The 21,298-nt window shown below is 36.9% G+C and overlaps 1 protein-coding gene across 1 annotated transcript; it reads right to left on the bottom strand.

Moving 5' to 3' along the window:
• Positions 1-6,343: 6,343 nt before the first annotated feature.
• nr2e1 (nuclear receptor subfamily 2, group E, member 1) lies at positions 6,344-19,927 on the bottom strand. The gene is made up of 9 exons (XM_039747895.1): positions 19,065-19,927; positions 15,385-15,530; positions 14,460-14,547; positions 12,703-12,938; positions 11,721-11,867; positions 10,539-10,635; positions 10,037-10,186; positions 7,131-7,239; positions 6,344-6,802 (listed from the first exon to the last, which is right to left on the bottom strand). Exons 1-9 carry the CDS (start codon positions 19,087-19,089, stop codon positions 6,640-6,642), a joined length of 1,161 nt encoding a protein of 386 aa, XP_039603829.1. The 5' UTR covers positions 19,090-19,927; the 3' UTR covers positions 6,344-6,639.
• Positions 19,928-21,298: the final 1,371 nt, after the last annotated feature.

Genomic DNA, 21,298 nt, shown 5'->3' with positions numbered 1-21,298 from the left:
CCATTATCCAACCAGCTGAATCCGAACACAGGGTCACGGGGGTCTGCTGGAGCCAATCCCAGCCAACACAGGGCACAAGGCAGGAACTAATCCTGGGCAGGACACACACAAACACACCCACACACCAAGCACACACTAGGGCCAATTTAGAGTCGCCAATCCACCTAACCTGCATGTCTTTGGACTGTGGGAGGAAACCCACGCAGACACGGGGAGAACATGCAAACTCCACGCAGGGAGGACCTGGGAAGCAAACCTGGGCTTCCTAACTGCGAGGCAGCAGCGCTACCACTGCGCCACCATGCTGCCCGGTGTAGGTGCAGTGTTGTCAAAAAATTTCAATATACAGACTCAAAACATGTGCTTTTTTTTATCTAACGTTAACTCTAACAGAACAACATTATGATGTAGGGAATAATGAATTGTTGACCTTAACATTAGCTTTAGAAGAATGGCACTTTGGCCGGAAGGAGCCATGTGTCCATTTATTATTTTCACAGATCAATTAAAATGTAATGTATATCAAACGTGCCTAGAAATTAAATTGTAGACATGCCAGATGGGTGTTATTCTTTAAATGTTTTAATTTTATAATGTCTTATCAAGCGGGGGATAAGAATGACAAAGTAAATCATATAATAATTGACATAATTGCCATGTCCATCTTATATGGCCCAGATGAAGCTACATCTGAACCTAACCTTATTAATACCTCCTGAAAAGTAATTTACTGAACCTAACAAAATCCCATCAGAGAAATATTGTATTCCACCTGAATTTTTTGATAGCAGTTTTAGAACAGGCACATTCTTCATCCATGGGAAACCATTATCCTACTGATCTCCCTTCTCATAATTGCAGCGCAATCTTTATGGTGGTTGATAGGTTTTTGAACACTTGTTGCCTCTCTAAAAATGACCTATAAATTGTGAATTAACTAATGAATTCATTAAATAGTTGGCTAATTTACATGGTTTCCCAATTTTAATAATTTCAGACAGGGGTTCTCAAATCATCCCAAAAATGTGTCAGTTTTCTGTAACTGTATTGAATGTGACATTAATCTCACTTTGTGGTACCATCTGGAAGCTAATGGGCAGCCAGAAAGGTTCAATAGAAACCTTGAAAAATATCTCTGTTGCATTGGGGATGATTGTCAAAATAAATGGAGAGAGATATCGTAAATCAGTGAATATGCTTACAATGTCGGTGTACCACTCTGTACTAAAAATGTACCTGCTAGAGTTTTTCTATGAATTCAAAGTCTTCATGATTGAACTACCTTCTGTTGCTTCGTTGGTTCCTAGTGTAATAGGATACGTCACACTACATGCTATGTGACAGCTAATGCAAAAGAACCTTAAGACAGCAGAAATCTCAGCAAATTGAAATCTTGCCTCTGAGTTCACGGTTCAGCAGAAGATGTAGCCTATTAAGTGAGACATTCCCCTGAGGGTTCTATCCTGTTAACTAGTACCAATATTTATTGGACCTTATGCTGTTAGTAAAAGGGTTAGTCCAGTATCTTACAGTCCAGTACGTCCTGTTCATTTCAGTTCAACATACATTGCCCATCTCCAGGTTGAAGCTTATACATTATAGTTCAGTGTTTCTTAACCTTTTCTGGTGTCACAATCCAGTTTGTACCCATATAAGTCTCTTTAATATGCACCAAGGGGCTGGAAGGTCCCCCTTGATGATTTTGGTGCAATCATCTGAGTTGGTGGGAAGGGGGAGATTTAAAGCTAATAGAGTGCGATCATCAGGGTGGTGGAGGATTGAGCATGATCAATAGAGCACCAGCTCATCACAACCCAGACCACAACCCGCTACCACAACAAACAATAGCAACTCACCACCCACTGGTGGAAGCCCATGTCCCAAAATTGAGTTGTGAGATAGTGGCTAAACTGTCATAATCCATATTATACACACAACTCCTTAATTTCCTTGGTTCAAGTTGATGGTACAGTGGTACAGTATATCTTAAAAATTCTCATTACTGGGGATTTCATGTGGAGTATTTACTTTGTTGTCAAAATTATGGACTTGAGGATAAATCTTGGCTACACTTTGATAATCTTCAAACCCATTAGCTGCTGTCTTATTTTCTTGCTCATTTTACAAGTAAGCAAAATGCAATTATTTGGAGATTGCCTCCTAAACAGGGGGCTTTAGTATGAATACATTTTTTGTGATGTTTCCTGCAATCTTTTATAGTTAATTTGGGTCTGGTTTGTGGTTTGTGTATTGCAGAATGTGAATCTAGTATATGTTTTAGATTTAGAATATTTTTCACCAAGTTAAAAATCAATCATGACTTACTTTGTTCCCATTACTGTTTATTTATGTACATGGATTTTTGTGACTCCTTTTGTTTATAGTTGTCAAGGTGTTGTTCTGCAAGGATAGTCTGCAACATGTGACATCATTTGTGGTTGCGCTTTTCCTAACTAGTTTGGGGAAATAAGCGAATCTCTTGCTAATTTGTGGTTTGCTTCTCAGTTTTGTCTTATTGTTAAGAACCCTTTCTGGTGTTAACTCCTGAGTTTGATTTTAGTTACTGTTAAGGTTTTGGTAAAAGATAAGATTTTACCAAGGTTAAGAAAGTATTGATATTTTGTTTGCTACTGTTACAATGTGTCATCTATAAGTCCATCCATCCATTATCCAACCCGCTATATCCTAACTACAGGGTCACCTGGAGCCAATCCCAGCCAGCACAGGGCGCAAGGCAGGAAACAAACCCCGGGCAGGGTGTCAGCCCACCACAGGGTGTGTGAACACACACACCCCCACACCAAGCACACACTAGGGACAATTTAGGATCACCAATCCACTTAACCTGCATGTCTTTGGACCGTGGGAGGAAACCCACGCAGACACGGGGAGAACATGCAAACTCCACACAGGGAGGACCTGGGAAGCAAACCCGGGTCTCCTAACTGTGAGGCCGCAGCACTACTCAATGTGCCACTGTGCCGCCCCATCTATAAGTCCTTTCAATGTAATTTTTTGCTTTTTTCTACTAAGTCATATGCTAGGGAAGATGGGCTGATTGAGAATCTTAAGAGAAATGAGTACAATAAAAATGACGAAGAGTCTCTGCCAAATCCCATACATGGCATCTACTAAGGAAAATACTGCATTCAGCATTGTTAGTTTACGCTGGCAGTGCTGTGTCCTAAAATTTGCCTACATGGAGCTTTGACCACTTTCCTATGACTGGTGGATAGATTCCTTTCTAAATACCTATAGTACCTTGTACTAATGACAGTGTCATTTTTTCTATAACCTAGTAGCAACACCTCAACATCTTGTACAAATAATTTCCATGCTAACAGACTATTAATCTCACAATCTAAATAAAAAAGTAATTTATAGGTTGAAGTTCAACATGCACAATCACACACTAGCCTTGACTGCAGGCCAAGAGGCAATTTCAGGTTTTGTCTAGGGTTTGTAGTGTACTATTAATACACGGACTCTCTGAATGATCTAAATGTCTTACTTACCTAATACAGAAGACTGGCAATAATATAATGCATAAGGTTTGAAAATTGAAACTAAACTTTGTATATTAATAAATGCCCTACCCTTGAAGTTGTTAGCTTTCTTCTTCACTTTTTTCTTCAGAGCAAAAATGCTTCAGAATCTGAACTTGGATCAGTATTAGAGAACAACAGCCAGTGATGTAACTAAGTCAGAAATTGTCTTTAGAACAGAGAAATACTGCTGTGGAATAAGAAGCCTTGGCATTTAAATAGGCAAATATTGTGATTTCTACTTGACAATAGTCTGATTATTTGAAAGCAGCTTAAATCTTTAATGATTTCACAATTATGTTAAAATAATACTTTAGCTTACAGCAAAAATTCTTCATGTATACATATTAAGTTAAAGAGAAGTTTTGAAGGTGGTGATTTTTCAGCTTAATCAAGGAGAGATAAATAAGTGGAGATCACATGCTCACAGGCAGCATTTATTTATGTGCATTTCTATCATCTATATCCAAATTCCTAAAAATGCCTTTTAAACTAATATAAATATTAAAGGTGTTGCATGACCATAAATGTATTTGAAAAGGAACATGACAACGCACTCTACAAACTAATTCAATTGTATTACTTTAGAATTGTCTTTTCAAGATTACAGCTAAATGTATTTGACACTAGTTCACAAGAGATTGTAGAATAGCTAATATTGCTAATTTATTCAGAATTTCATTATAGACTAAAGTCTTAAGTATTTCATGGAGCATAATAACTGTCTGTCATTATACTTGTTAACTCATACACAATTGCTGGTCCAAGAAACTATAAAAATGCACTGCGAACTGTATATTGTTTATGAGATTTTTTTGTACACGTTATACTAATTATAGCATGTCAAGTATTTCTTACACTAACATTTTATAATAACTACTATTAAAACTAGAAATATTGAATGTGTTTTTTCAAAGATTCTGGGCTGTACATTTCAATTTAATCTATAGCACTTTTCACTGACAAGTTCAGAACTCAATTACAAACTTCACTCCCTGTTAAAGATTCACTTTGTGACTATTCTAAATAACTGCTTATACTCCAGCTTTAGAAACTCTTACACAATATCTCTATATAATAGAGCAGATTTTATAAATAAAGTTTCTTGTTTTTATTTTAATGAATGAAGTATATTAATATGAGTGGGAGGGAGAGACTGGGATGGTCAAAAACCTTCTGGTTCCTGAAAATGGCTTAAAGCTCTTATTGTCTTTCTTAAAAGAAAAATCCACTACTGATTTTTCATGTTTGGGTAAATGTATTCATGTTGTACACAAAATAAACAGAATAACAAGTAGTTTAGTGAAGAGTGTGATTTAATAAAGTCTGCCATTTTGTTCTGGGTTCTGGTCAGACCCTATTATTTTCAGCAGCTAATGGAAATGTAACAAAAAAGTGAATATAAATATATTTTTCACCTTAACCATCCCTTAATTCATTGTGTATATGTATACATCTTTGTGATTTAACATAAAATCGCTTACAACTGTCTTTAATAAATCATCTACATTAATTTAAATGATAGTAAAGGGTAGAATGAGCATGAAGAGCTCTCACTGAGCAGGGGAAAAATACACAAAATCCTAAAAATAAAGCCAGGAAGCCATAAACAAAAACGTTCTGTTTTCAAATAAGGAATGTAATTTAGTTTCCAGCTCAAGGTTTTCAATGTGACATACTGTATCCGCAGGTCATGTGTTTCCAAGATAAAACCTGAGACTCCTGTAATAGGATGCGAAGAATTTGAACTTTGGAAAAGTATAGCTGGATGAACTATTGTATTTTTATATAGCCACGGATATTTACATAATAATAAACAGTTGATTGCTGAAATGTAAGTCTCCAATGCAATTTGTCAATTGCTTTAAAAATACTTGGTTTTAAAAGATTTAACAATTTATTCTGTTATATTCTATTTATTTTTCAGACCATGTAAAACTGTGGTGAGTATAACATTGTTTCTAGTGTAACTAATTCAATGTATGAAATACGACGTCTGTTTTGGAAGATCCAGAAAAATGACACTAGTCTAATTCAATTCAAATATTTTTATTCTAAACATATTGATCAGTACAAGTTCCACAATCAGGTATTACTTCACTTTTTACAACAAAAAAAGTATACACCCTATAAAATCCCAAGTGCTGTATTTCTCAGTGCTAGTATATTTACTTAAACAAAGCAACCGTTTTCAAGCCGCCACAACGCAAAAATGGCATTAAATGAAACTGATTTATTTACAACAGCTTAAGCGGCCCAGTCTTAAATTGAGGACTGAACCTGTCAAGCACTGATCGAAGGCACTAAGAGCTGTACAACTTTTTCTTCTGTCCACTCCATTGAAATTGCCTCGAAATGCTGCTCCAACGCATTGATTTCTTTCCCTTCAGGTGATATGTGTTGCTTTTCGGAGCGTTTTCAATTTCAGCACTGACGTCGGGGACAGCGACCGGACTGAGTCTGTTTTTCTGTGTATTTGGCTTCCTCTGCTGTGTAAAGTTGACTTGCGCTCAGCAAACGCAGATAAACATAAAGCTTATACGTATTGTAAATAGCAGTTAAGTGCGCGTAAAGCAAATAGCATTACATTAACGTCCACGCATATCAGTCAGCAACAGATCTTTTTCGAGGAGCATGTATAGGCTGGATGTAATGCTCAGAACGCTGCTATTTTACGTGGCAGGTTGAATTGTCATTCAAAGAAAATAACTGATGTGATGCATTTACATTTGGCGAGGATAAAGACAGTGCTAAAACGGTACTGTTGAGTACAAAAAAAAAAAAGAAAAGGCTTTTTCTAAAATTGAACCAGATGGGTTTCGTCGCTGACTCCTTTATCAATAGAGTTTTTCAGACTAATTAAAACGGAATTCCAGGCGCGAGTAATAGAAAGCCTTTCTGAAATGTAAACTCCTTTTTTTCTTGGATATTATGAGCAGAAGAGTTTTCATGTACTCTTAAACCATTTACTTTCCTTTACCGACATTTCTGACAGCATGAAATGACAAATGTTCTTTAGAATAGACAATATTAAATCCCTGCATTCCTTTCGACATTCAGTCTTTGAGAAGAGTTCACATGAAACGTTGGCCTTTCAGATGTCACTGGATTTGTACATGTCAGAAAGAAGCCGAGTGATGGGCACGTTGCCTATCGTCTTCTTAAAAAACACTTCTTCGATCGTGGATGGACTCACCGATCTTAACGCTGGCAGAAGTAGCAAGAGTTTTCCAAATCTGCATGGCTGAGTTGGGTATCTGAAATTGTAGTACAAAATGCACACACATATGTTAAAGGAATGGATGAAAACGCAACAATACACATATATAAGCAATCAACCCAATTGTTAATATAAAGCAATCGTCTGCATTTACGTTCTTATTCGGAATAATGGAGGAGTGTTCACGGTTAAGTGGATAAAGTGTTAATTATGCTGTTAACATGGCTGGTTTAAACTTTTTACGCGAAAACGTTTGATATGACACTCAAATATTAAAATAACCATAGCTATAAATTTATTTTAAATATTCAAAGAGGCACTTTTAATACCTGTACAAATCTTATCAAAGAAGGTGTCTCTCTTACCTGGTGTGTATGTAACTGTTGAGAGTAAGCTGGGCTTCGTCCTGTAGCGAGGCTATGGCCGCCGCATTGCGAAAACTTCTTAGCTCAGACCCGCTGTGAGTGCAAGGCACTGGAAAAACGAAGTGCAACATGATTTTACTTTAAAGAAACTCGACTTATCAGGTCATAGGTATCACAGTCTACCATTAATCAAACGCGGTAATGAACAATACAAGCATACTAAAGACACACCGTAATCTCCCACAAAAGAATGATCATTTTGATTGTTCTGCCCTGAGTCAGGATAAGTGGTTAACAATGGACAGATGGCTATATTGTAAATTCTGCCTTTTTATGGGATTGTATAATTCCACTTCTTTAAATAATTTTAATACAAACAGGCCAAAGTAGTTGTTCATATAACATTCAGTTGAAAGAAGTTGTTACTACTTGAACTACGAGGCATTTCCAGTAATTTAAAAACATAAGTTTTGGTTGAGCATACCAAGTTGAATTGTTAAGAATAAAGTGCCAGAGTGGCTCTTGATGTCTTAAGGAAACGATTTTTGGATTTCTAAAGAACCAATAAGGTTCCATAAAGACCCTTTTAACAGTTTCCATAATTAGCCATGAATATATGATAACAGATTGGTGAAATACCAATGGGTTTGTGATTTTAAAATGACTCTGGATACATACAATAACATAAGCTAAGTTCAGGTTTTCTTGGTCTATTAGTATCCCGCTTGGTAGTCATTTATACAATAAATACAGTATGAACATTTTTTAAAGCTAGATGACCATTTTATTATACAGTGAAACCTAATGAAATTGTTCTCTGTCAAGCAACGACTCATCAAGGAACCACAAAACCCAGCGAAGTGCCATTATTGAACCATTATGTTTAAAAATGCAGCCACGATCTTTTGCGAGTTTGCACGTTATCTCCGCATGTACTGGAGTTTTCTCCTCAAAGACTTCCTTCAAGTCTAAACTGCCCCAGTTGTGCGTGTGCGTGCCCTGCGAGGGACTGTCTCCTTGTTGGTGGTTGTTTCGTTTCCTGTGAACGAGTAACCTGAAATAGAATAAGCGGGTACTAAAATGGCATGTTATTTGACTGACCGTACAAATAAACAGCCATTGAGAAGGTTATATATTTTTGGTCCAAAATGTTTTAAGAATTCTTTTGTGACGACCTTCAAACAATTAGTAGTTATTTAGAGATCACAACAGTTTCAACAAAAGCGCATATCGCATATGACAGATTTTGGGCAACTTTTCAGTTGTATTAATTAAAGCTACTGGTTTTTCATCTTGAAATCTATTGTGACTGTTACAAGAGTTATGCCGTTATCCCCTATATTGCAGCACCCTTAAGGTAAATGATCGCCCTTTAAGTTCAGCCAGCGACAGGTCGCTTACGGACAATGCACAATTAGGCAGTAGAGCTCCAGATTTTTTTACGCTTTCCTCGTTGTGCGCACGCGTAAATCTTTTTTTTTTTCTTCTTCGCGGTTGCGGTTTCTTCTTAGTGCAACATTTCAAACAGTCGCGTGTCACGCTAATTCGCGATTCCAATTGTCCTTCTGTCAGCGAGTGTGGGTATGTGCATTCGTTTGATCCATGCCGGTCTGCGTTTCACCTTAAGGTGATCAGGCTTTGATTTCTTAAATTTTGAGATTGTGTGAAAGTTTAACTTTGTGTGTGCTACTATCCATTTTGCAACACTATTAGGTCACCAGCGCAGTTACTATCGGGAGCAGTAGGAGTCAGTGGTCTACCGGGCAGCAGTTCATAGCAACATAAACACACACAGACATCAGGATAATTTAGAGTTGGCAATTATCTTAATATACACGTCTTTTGGAAGTGGAAAGAAAACCAGACTACCTGGAGGACAACCGAGGCGGAGAAATGGAAAACGTGCATATTCTACACATCTCCCCCCCCCCACAGCCCCACCCACTTGAGCACCCAGGCAGCACGGAAAACTCCTGAGCCACCGTGTCACCGTTATTTTAAAATGGCATTAATTCTAGTATTTGAATTCATTTGTATCAGTTGATTAAGCATCCTTCTATTAAGATAATTGGCTCATGCAGTTAAAGTTAGCTTTGCGAAGATGTAAATGTTTGTTATGCGTTATTTAAAGCTTTGTCTGTTTATGCATTTTATATGCGTTTGTAAAGATCAAAAGGAATAATCCTCCGATGGCTGAAGGCATTTACACCGTTCTTGAAGATATGAATGTCGTATTCAGGTCGTGTTGGGGTTTATGACACAATGGCCATCCATTTGGCACATTCAAGCGAATCCGATCTCGATTTTTCAGAGACGGAGGTTCTTAATATTGAAGTTGATGTGGCAGAAACTGCTACACCTCATCTCAAATGTTCAGAAGTTTTCTCTTTCTCCCAAATCGTGTAAGTAACTTAAATGTTTGGCAAAATACAGACATTCAGTTCAGTGCAGTTTAATTTTGTATAGTGATCTTCATTGAATGCAGATATGAAAGTATTCAAGAAGTTTAAATACTGTGACCATTTGATAAACACTTTTAACTTATTTTTTTTAAATTAATACAGCTGGATAGACTAGTTAAATGGGCACTCTTCAATTGATTTGCAATAGACTTGTTGTACAGTTTGCAGGGCATTGCTCTTTTGGACCAGATTAATAATATCACAGATGCTTAAATTTCATGTCTTGGTATTAAATCAAAATGTAGACATAAAACCAACAACAGTACAGACCTAAATGTAAAAACAACAACAGTTCAACTTCTACATGAAATTTCACCACAGCTACCATCACTCAGTTTAATCGACACTGGTCCACGCCTGTCACTAAGTAACTGTATGGCAGTCTCAACGTTTCCCCAAAAGTCAGAACAAACAAAAGATGACTAAAAAATATTCTGTACTAACCAGCTTTGAATGTTACTATACACTTGAGACATGCGAACTCAGTAGCGTCGAGTCGGAGTTGTCTGAAGCGTGCAACTACCTCTTGAAGCGCTTGAATTTCCGAGATGATTTTGTTTAGCCTCTGGGTGTCTGTGTTCTCTGAATTTAAACCTTTTTTTTAACAAAAGAAAAGAATGAACGTCAGTATATTTATTCTACCATACCTCACAGAGTACAGTACAATACACAAGAATAAAAAAAAATAAAGAACAAGAAATGAATATGGATAGTTGTATTTAAATAACAATTAAAAGCTGTAATAATTGCAACAAAATATCATTATTTGCATCTAAATGCGATTTTATACATGACGGGTGAACGCCATTGTTTACTCTAAATTTGCTGGTCTTCAGGTGTTTCTCTTTTTTGTAACTTACTCTTTGTAATGTTAATTTTTTTCATAAATTGCGTAGTGTACAGCAGTGTTCATTTTCTTTTATGTGCTCATTCGCGCATATCTTACCAGAAACCGCCAACAGAGTACTCGAATCTACAGGAATGGCCCATTGTGCAATGCCTAAAACGAACAGCTCCCTCCAGGCGTCTTCTAACAGAATTAGCTGCAGACACAAATCAACAGGAAAACAAAAACCGTTATGAAAAATGTCGATTAAGATTGTATCCCATGCTTGGCACAAGGTCAGAATGTGAATGAGCATATTATTAACTAAACTATTGTAAAGGGATACTTAGAGATGTTTAATTGTGGTTCCACATCTCCACATTCAATAATTTACTTTTACGCCAGGGGCGGTTTTGTGTAATTTCCATTCTTGTTTTATTCAAAGCACTTTCCTTATTCGTCTGTCCACTCTAGTCAATTTTTAAATGTCAGGATTGTTTCACAGAAGTCACATGATCAATAATCGATCGTTTGGTGTGCACATTGCTGAATACTTCATACGTGTCCAGTTTCCCATTCACGCTTTAATTTTAGTTTGTTAACAGGGTTGCAATATACTTATGAACGAATAAAAACTTTTTGATTCATACCAATTAAACTGTTCATAACATCATTTTGAGATGTACCCTGCTTTCTTTCGACACACAAAGATACAAATACTTCTTATAAAATAGTCAAAGTCTTACAGTTAACAGCACAAAGCATATTTAATGCAACTTTTGGGACCGAATAAACGAACAGTCGGGCATTTCTGGTATTGTATTTTGTTCAGAATACCGCAGCTGAAGTGCAGCTGGAGAAGTAAAGCACGTGGGTGTAATTACAGACAATGCAGATGCAGTTAAGTTGAACAGATTTCAAGAACACCCCTGTTTTGTAGGTAATCTGTTGGTTCATAGCTATGCCCTCCACTGCCAGGGAAATGCAGAATATTCAAGGATAAAGCATTAATCTACTGGAACCTAGGTAAGTTATACAGCAGCTCCAAGAGATTGGCGGAAAAGGGGTTAATTTGAACTGTTCATCATTTCCTCCGGCCACTGCACACATATTATAGCAAAATTACACCGTGCTTAAGATTTGAGTTATAATGAACAGGTATAAATTGTTCTTGCTTAAAGGATCTAAATACGGAAAGACTGGCGGCGTTCCCGGCGATGCAACTGCACTGAAGGTTTGAGACCCCGGTGGGTGCAAGGCGACACCCGCCAGGTGATCGAGCTCAGGTGTTTCCACGCTTACCTGGTCCTGCAGGGGCAGAGTAGAGAAGGCCGGTACGCTTTTTGCCCACTTGATGCTCATAAATAGCAGCCTTGCAGCAGACTCGCAGACGGATTCAGTGGCCACTTCATAGAGGTACATCGGGGTGCCGCTCACTTCGTGAGGATACTAAGACAGAATTTAAATAAAGACTACCTTTAGTTTTTATGGAATGAGCTGAATATCAGAAATCACCGAACTTACATATTTTATCCGACTAATGTCAAAAAAAACAGACTTATACAGAAGTTGATTGGATTCAGCATTGCTGCCTGCGCTAACTATTCTATTTCAGTGCATAAAAGTGGGAGAGGCTTGTAGGTAGGAGTGTATATGTCTGCATATGTTCCGGTTTGTACTTTTCTGTTAGTGTATAATAAAGTTAGGCTTGCACTCTTGTTTTTCTTTGAACACACGAACGTTATCTCCTTATTCGTGTAATTCCTGTAATGCGTATACTGTAATTTTAAAATGATAATATAATATTTAACGCTGGAAGAAGAATGGTGCAGTACAGGAAAAAAGAATTCGTATTCAGATATATTTATTTCTGGTGAAGACTGCAGAATGTTACAAATTATAATATGTTTCAGTTAACTTTATTGCATATACAGTAATTTCAGTTAGCGCTGTCCCTTTAAACCTAGCCATTCCATGTACATTAAATTCGGCATTTCATAACAGCCTAACATTGCCATACTAAGCTTTTGACATTTTGTCTACTGTTTTGAAAAACATTTAAGGACATGAACTACAGTTTTCCCTTCTTTTTTTTTACATACAAATACAAATGTTTTTCTAATAAGCAACACATACGATTTATTGAAAAGACAGTATGCGTTATTTAAATAGATGGCCGAAAAATCCTGAATTGTTCCAACTGGCCAACGCTATATTTTCTACTGGGTGGTTAACAGCCACCTTTCATTTTTGCAGAGAAACTCCACAAACGCTTACTGATTACCTTTGGAGTGGGTTGAGCCAGACCCACGATGGCTTGCCTCTCCGGCGTGCCGGCCACTGCAGAGAGCTCCAAACTGTGCGCTTCCAGCTGCGTGACTGCGGTGAAGAAGGCAGGACCGGGAATGGCGCCTGCGGGAAAGTGTGGCGTCGTACCGTTCACCTCCTTGTGTCCTCTAAAATAGAGAGCCACTTGCTTTCTTATTGTGGATGTCCTGGGTCCTCGTTCATGTTGAACGGCTAAGAAAAATATGAACCCGAAACCAAACAAACAAAAAAAAAAAAAGAGTGAGACCATATAATGGTGCGACTTGACAGCAGTAAGAGATCATTAGGCCATGCTTGCATTTTAAGTTTGCTCTTCTAGGTAAAACTGGAGCGGGGGATACATGACACCTTCTCTTACACACAAGTTTCATATAATGAAAAAAAAATCTTTTAGGTTCATGGTGTAGTGACATGTTTCCTTTGAGTTACTGCACTTACAAATATAATAAATAAACCATGCACTGTATATTGTACTGTATAAAATAAGCTTCTTTTGGTTTGTTGGGTGTCACTATAAATCATTTAAATTTGATCGCGGATGTAACCCAGAAAAACTTAGTTTTAACCCTGCTATGATTAATTGAGGACCCATATTGCAATGTATAACGGTTGTCTTTGTTTGTCAGAATGATCATACTATACACAAGCATTTCATACTGAATTACATGTATTAACTTTCAACAACAAGCCATGGAATATCTAATTATCTAGTAGCAAAAAGGCTTTTCAGTATGTATTCAGTTTACATTGAACATTAATTAAGTTCTACCGTGACTGATTAGACTTTCTGGAATTGCTTAAATTTGATGCCCGTTCACTTCAATGACCACGACTAATTCCAGTAACATAATAATCTATTAAATACTGCTAATGTAAAATATTATTACTGAATATTGAATGTTAACAATTTGTACAGCAATATAGACAGGAAAAACGGTAAAATAATTGTATGGAATAGCAGTATGAGGCTAATAGTGTTAATGGGTATTCATATTATTTCCTATTAAGGAATTAAAAAATACCCTCCCAGCAACTTTTAAACATGTGAGCAGACCCTATTAATTTGAGTTTGATTATTATATTTGCATCTATTTTTAAAATGCAGTTTGTATACGTTACTAATTCTAACACATAAGACCAGCTATTAAAATTCATACTGTAATATATATATATATATAAAAAACTATTCTTTCGTTTGGGCGACGCCTTTAACCATAACATTTTTGTGTCCTTTTACACTATGATCCTGCAGGGTCGAGCTACACATAAAACATCGGTAAAATATTTACTGCTTTGGTTAGATTTTTGTCAGTATTAAAACTGGACATTATCTATACACTTAATGTGAACTTCGTGCCTTGCCATGTTGAACTTAGCTATTTGCAGGAGGGCGCACAGCAGGCCAACTTTTCGTAGTATTCTTTAGTAAAGCGCTACCACCGTGAGAAAGTTCGGTCCTGAATTAATTATACTCAGTGAATGAATAAAAAAAAGTTCAATAAAAACAAAATATGATTTAGATTAATTTTAACTTTTGACAAAATTAAGACTAAAGTTATATTAAGTGAGTGGAATATGGTGAAAACGAAAGAAAACGTTATTTGTAACTAGATACAAAATTTGGAAAAAAAAATTACTCAAACTTGCTAAATTAAGTATGAAAACATTCACATATAGTGCAACACTTAAAATTCTTAAGTGAAGAATATTTACCATCTTTGTTCATATTCACTTCCAGACACTTTTTCAACCTACAGGCTCGACACTGATTTCTGTGCGTTTTATCAACAGGACAACCTCCCTAAAAATTTGGAGGGAAAAAGTTTAGTATAGGACTTTTTCAATGTCAAAATATTCACAGTAACACAATGAAAATAGCACATGATTTAGTTAAATACTACAGAAAAAGTCACTAGTCTTATTTTATTTTTGACTTACAGTATGAAATTATGTCAAAGCGCAAACACAATAACTATTTAAAAATATGAACATTTAGGTTTTGCCCCGTATCTCTCGTTTTGTTTGGCGTAATTTATAAACATTGCTGTCATTGTGACCTAAGTGGCACACATACACGGCACGTGAAGAGTGACTGTTTTTTATATAAATAATATCGTTTCTAAGGGTTACGCTATTAGAATCAAATTAGCACTGGCAAATATTCTGCGGTTACAGCAGCGCAGCTTAAAAATGAGCAAAAATCTAGAATACTTCAGCACCTTTGACAGCGCCACCTTCTGTACAAATAACGTATTTACTTGGATAAGAGACATTTATTTACGTGACACTTCAAGCTAATTGTCAGAAATCAATGCCTAAAACACGCGCAGACTCTTCTAGTTCAGACATTTACCTTTAATGTACACTCTGCGTTTCACTCTGAGTACAGGAGGTGTATCACTTAAGGTGTAAATATATTCGTGTATTAAGGTAATACACATCGGGCTGATTACGTATTATTCACAGCTCATGTCAAATTACTACCGGTAAATGCTATTACAGTTTCTCTAATAATTTAACTTTGACCATTTAACACCAATAGACATATTTCTATCACAAATCATACAGTTTAGTTATATATTTTGGTGGGTCATCGATTACATCTACAAAGTAAATTCTTACTTTTCTGATACATTACCTGATTTCCCGATTTACAAACATATGTTCTATTTCTTCGAATGCTTCTTTTAAAAAATCCGGAACAGCCATCACAGGCGTACACCCCATAATGTTTCCCAGAGCTGCGATCCCCGCACACTTTGCATGGGATGTCCAAAATGCGACCTATAAAATACAGCAGAAACAAAACCGTCCAGCGTTCATCTTTAAAGAAAAAGTTACGTTTTCACAAGTTTTGTTGACTCTCAACAATATCCTAAATTTGAAGAAAAAAAAATCAAATACAACATAATATATTATTGATGGAATGGAAACTGATCGAACTGTTTTCTAACGGTCTATCCAGTTCAGGGTCTCGGGGACTAGAGCCAGTCCCACCAGCAATGGGCTTCAGATGGAAGAAAAAAATGAAAAAGTGTTTGTCTTATATTGTGGTTATAATAACGTATTAAAAGTATAATTCTCGTTTTAAATTGGGAAGTGACTTCGTTTTAAAGAAGTAACACATAGATCAATTTTAACAAAGAAAGAAGATACTTCTGATCACCAATCAATTTTCAATTTCAAGATTTACAATAAGTTTTTGTGTAATTTGACCTTTTCTAAAAAAAAAAGTTTACAACAATATTAATTAAAAACGACAAATCTATTATTATTACTATTATAAATATAACTGGTTCAATAACATTAACTTATTTTGAAATTACTGTGTATTAAATGTAAATGTAATTTATTTAAAAAACACGAAAGAAGAGGCTGTCATATTCAGAGCCTGTAAGACAATGTTGGAGCGCAGACAATGGAGACATTAGAGAAAGTGTTAACTTAATGATTTTCCCATTGAGGCTCGACTGACTGCCTGCATGTCGACGAGCTGCCAACTCGCTCTATAATGAAACTCGACAGCTGCTTTATGCGACAGGTCTATAGGCTTTTAGGGATTAGCAAGTGACATATAATACAAATGGTTTTGATGTATAAACACAAATCGAGCTAAAATGCAATGCATTTCAGCATTGTGTTATACTTTATATGAATTATGTACTTTTTTCCCTTAAACCCCCTTATAGCTCACCAAAAACACCTACTTCAATGGTTGTAATTATAGACATATCTTCACTTCCCTATTGAGATGCTAGTGACCCGGCAAAATAAGGTAGCATGGGGTTTCAGATACGGTACCATATTAACAAGGAAAGCCAATCAAACAGCCCGTATTTTAGTTATGTTCTTTTTGCCTTTCCTTTTAGCTTGCTGTTTAGGTTTGCAACTCAGACATTGCTGTAATGTTACGAAAGATTCACAGGAGATGCTAACTGAATTAAAGTTTTCTGTGTGTTCCGACATCTTCTCTCAACTGCTTTCAATAAATTACCCAGTGCCGGTTTGTACATCAATATTAAATAATCAACATAATGGCGTGAGAAACGTGCAAATTATTCAGTTTAAATTCTAAAGTTGACTAATAAGTGTCTGGTCTAATTTTATTTTTATATTTATAAAAAAATAAACTCTACGCCTATATGAAGTACTGTAAAAATAACGGTTGAATTAAAGTTTTCGTAATTCATAATATAATAAATTAAACGTCGATTAAGCTCCTCAATGAACAGACCCAGGTCGTGAGGCGAACGAGATCCAATGTTATTTCCTTTTTTTTTTGTGCCTCTTCGTTTTTTGTAGAAAGATTCAATGCTTTTTTAGGTTAATTGGATGTTTACTTCTAAATTGATGTCATTCCCCTGGCCCAAATGCTGGGAAACCACTGGTTTAGTCTGGGACAGAGTTATGTAAAATAAACCACAATTTTATTGAGCGAGGGAAACCGTCTTTAACTTCTCCCGGTAGGGGGTCCCTTGGTGCTTATTGTGTGTCATAATTGCTTAAAGATATATGGCATATTCTATTACTGTAATTATCGTCAAGCTCAGGGACTGTTGAAAGAAGTTAGTATGGATTTTAAAAAAAATGGACAAGGGTTTATATTACCACCCAGGAAGAAAAATTATAAACTAAGGTATAAACACCACCCTTCTAAATTTTCTGTAGTTTTTTAAACTTATATTGCGGCATTTTTGAAATGCTGTCACACTTCTTGGCATTTACCGCTTAATAAGTTTCAGTGCTCGCCCTGATTGTTTCTATTCAAGTACCGTCTATTGCCATAATCCAAGAGCCGAGAGGGAGCCAAAGGGAGTTTTTTAACCCTGAAAATTTTAAGAAAATTGTACAAATTAAATTATTATTTGTCGGATCACTGGTAACTCAATAAGCACGAAGCAACTGAATGAAGAAAAAAAATGTAGATATTCCCCTTGAGAATGCAAATTTAAGAATTTTGAAAAATGACAACGCCTTTCAACTAAAGTCATTTTTAGTGGATGTAACAGCAAAACCTGACATTTTAAAACTACAAAATGTGTCTCTGCTTTCCTATACTCGTTGCGTCCAAATACATTTTCAGTTATTACCGAATATAAAATAAATACAGATAAATAACAATTGTAAATTATCCCAGGCAGGTGATAGATAGATAGATAGATAGATAGATAGATAGATAGATAGATAGATAGATAGATAGATAGATAGATGCGCAAAGTATAAGTCCCATTTATTTGATTATTAACGAGACCACGTCAATATTTTAGTACATATAGCCAGGTAGTCTACATATCGGTTTATTCATTTAACTGACTGTGGTTATATTGTAGCTAAATAGTTGTAAGATTTCACATAATGCACACTAATAATTAGCGCGGTTACTAAAAATATTGAAGAGGTCAAAATGCAGCTCTCCCGATTTAATTTAACTTGTTTAACGGCGTAAAAAATACAAACTGCATTATTATTTGTCCATTAGATTCACTTTAAGATATTTATTTTTGGTCTTCTTACTTAAAAAAATATTATTTGTTCTGAGCAACACGACGTTTTTAAAAAGGTTCGTTGGCAGCGCACATTACTGTAAAAAGCCGAACAACCTGTTGCTCAACTGTAAATGATATAAGTGAGTATCTTTGTTCTGCATGCGATAAACTTTTTAAGGCACATCTGACATCCTGAAATCTGGGGTTTAACAATAATCAATTAATCCCCTGTAATAATATTGCTGCCGACAAGTAAATCCATGTTGTGCTGTAAGATTATCCAATCCAAGTGGCGATTACATTTTTTTAACATCAAAGATTTCTTTGGGAAATGTGAGGTCAATGCTATGGGTCTAATTTCTGAGTTCGAGTTTTTTTTTGTAAGCAAAAGCGCATTGTAAATGGATAGCAATGCTAATTTATATTTGATCACTCAGGAGATAGATATAGAGACAGACAGATGTGAAGGTATAAATGTATGTCTTGAAAGTAAACTTTTCAGCTGCAATAATCATCATAAAAAATCACAGCATACAAAACTCTTTCAAACAAGCTGATAATCCTTCACAGCGAAAATTACTTATTAGAAATAATATAAATTAAATAAAGAATAACTGAAACAGCATCAACTCAATCAAATGAAGGCTGACTCAAATCCGGGAGGACACGTTTTCACAAGCAAGTAAGACCGCTTTTTACTTCATCGCACAAACATTCACTAAAACAGCATGTTATCAGTAAGGCGTGCCTCCGTCGAAATGCAATAAACGGACCAAATTCAGTAGAGCGCCTTAAAAGCAGAAGGCAGAGGAGTGTGAACCATTTTACCCACTTGTTGACCCTGCAGGTTTGCTCATCGCGGAGTCCCTGTCGTTGAAGGTGTTTTAAATTCTTGTCTTTGCTTCAAAAAAATTCCCTCCGTCTTTGTGCTGAAGTGACAATTGCTCCCCACACCACAGCCGATGAGCCGCCGATAGCAATCCTTAGGTCTGGTGGTCGCTGTCAGAGCTAGGATCGTTTCTTTCTTTCTTTCTTTCTTTCTTTCTTTCTTCAAAAATCAAACCAGAAATTCCAGTCCTTTGCACCGCAGCGAGATGCATGCATGTCGAAATATAAAGCAACAGAAGAGAGAGGGAGAGGGAGAGGGGTGCAGGTCACTTGTGGTGAAGTGTTGAAAATGCACAGCCTTCGGTGGGTGACACGTAACAGCAGCACCTCTGTAAACTGAGGGGGGAAAAGTGCAAGCTGGAACTGGTGAGGTTTGCCAACGGTCTGCGGATGCCTGAGTTAAAGGGATAAAAAGCAGGACGTCTAAGTGCCACAGCCTTCGTGACTTTGTGCTGCGAGTTCTCGGCTTAAAGCTTACTAATATTTATGGGAATAATTGAGGGTGCACAGGGGAGGAGTGTTGAACTTCCTTGCCCACTTAGCTTCTCTCCGCTCTTTTCCCTTAACTCCTGTTTGGGTATGACGTCATCCTCTGGCTCTTTTTTAAGATGCTAATGATATTTCTGATCCTCCCTGTGGACTCGGTTGGAAGCGGGCCGCGCTCCGAGGATTGATTTCACAGTTAGAATATGACTAAGAGGTGAAAGCCTTCGGGACTAAACAGTGCTGACTTGAGGCATCGATTTGACCGCTTTGGTTTTTTTGGCTGAGACCTGTTAAGTTTCGCTAAGAAGACTGCTGGAGCTGCTCGTACACGGCGTCGCCATTGGCACTGCGCGGCGGAGCGCTGCTATCATTCAAGCCTGCAAATGCGCTCGGACAAGTGGATGGATTTTTTGCACAACTCGAAAAAAGTTCATTCAGTCTCATCTGAGGACGGATGTTGTATTATATTGTAATGGTGAAGAGCATTCCTCTTTTAATTTATATGCCAGGACAGTAAATTTGTTGAAATGCTTTTAAAGTCCTGCGATCTTATCCCTGCTGCTTGTATTTGTGATCAGGCAGTGTTTGTTGTTCTTAATTGTTTACCGGACTTAAGGTTTTAGTTCCGAAACGCCACTGTACCCTCGGTCGTTTAAATAAATTCCGTGTCCGTTCTCTGTTCCTTACTAGAGGAATGTCGGACTATTCGCGCTGTCAGAGATGTGCATAGAAATCAAAGTGTGAAAAGTGCCTGCGTCAGTTCATGATGATGGGAGACTTTCATTATTTCTTATAAATTATCAACTCATATATTCGGCTCAATTGAATTTGCCCGTGCGCTAAACCACATGCTATTGTCACCCGCAATTTATGTTCTTGGTGCAGATTAAGTAAATCAGCGCGCGAGATAATCTCCTCGTTAAACCTCACGTTCTTTACACCACGATAGTCAGAAACTACTGTTTTGTGTGGTTTAATATTTAGAATCACGCACAAGCTGACTATGTCACTTTTCATCGAATGGGAAGTTCTTCGGATTGCTTCCTATTAAATACGAATAATTAGCGAAAAATGACACATATAGTATAGCATAATCCTAAACAATTAACTCGAGGGCGACAACCAACTTGTTGACTATACTTAAATTTCAATCTGGGTGGCTCGGCTCCTAAATCCCCTTTGTTAACTTGTGGAGGTCCGGACCCGGCCAATAATTTGGATCACTGCACTAAGCGCGCCTTCGCTTCTTCATGTTAGCTTACTGGTGTGGAAGCCACCATTCAGGAACTGCGCTCTGATACTTTGACCTTGACATCTTCCCGCATATTTACAGATGGCAATATTTTTTAATCATGGCAGTCCCACATATGTAAGCGCTTAAGGCATAGTTGTCGAGCGAAGGTACGAAGCAAACAACTGGTCGTGAATTCTGACTGTAATCTCACTGCACTTTTTAAAAAACTTGACTAAATACCTACTTGGGTGAAGTGGCAGAGTGGTGCTGTAGGAGAAGAAAAGGTAACTATTGCAAAAATCACGAAATCACAGTGCAATGTGGAGATCCTTTCTTAGAAGACTCAAAATTAGAGGTTCATAGGCACTTTTAGCTATTTTAACTGAGTAGCAAAAGAGAAAAAAGCGTAGGTGACCCTAAATAACGAGCACGCGTTTCCACAGCTGCAAATCGTTTCA

This window comes from Polypterus senegalus, chromosome 3, assembly GCF_016835505.1.
Source record: "Polypterus senegalus isolate Bchr_013 chromosome 3, ASM1683550v1, whole genome shotgun sequence".
NCBI classification, from domain to species: Eukaryota; Metazoa; Chordata; class Cladistia; order Polypteriformes; family Polypteridae; genus Polypterus; species Polypterus senegalus.
The sequence above is the reverse complement of the archived record's forward strand: the minus strand, read 5'-3'. Positions and strand labels throughout refer to the sequence as shown.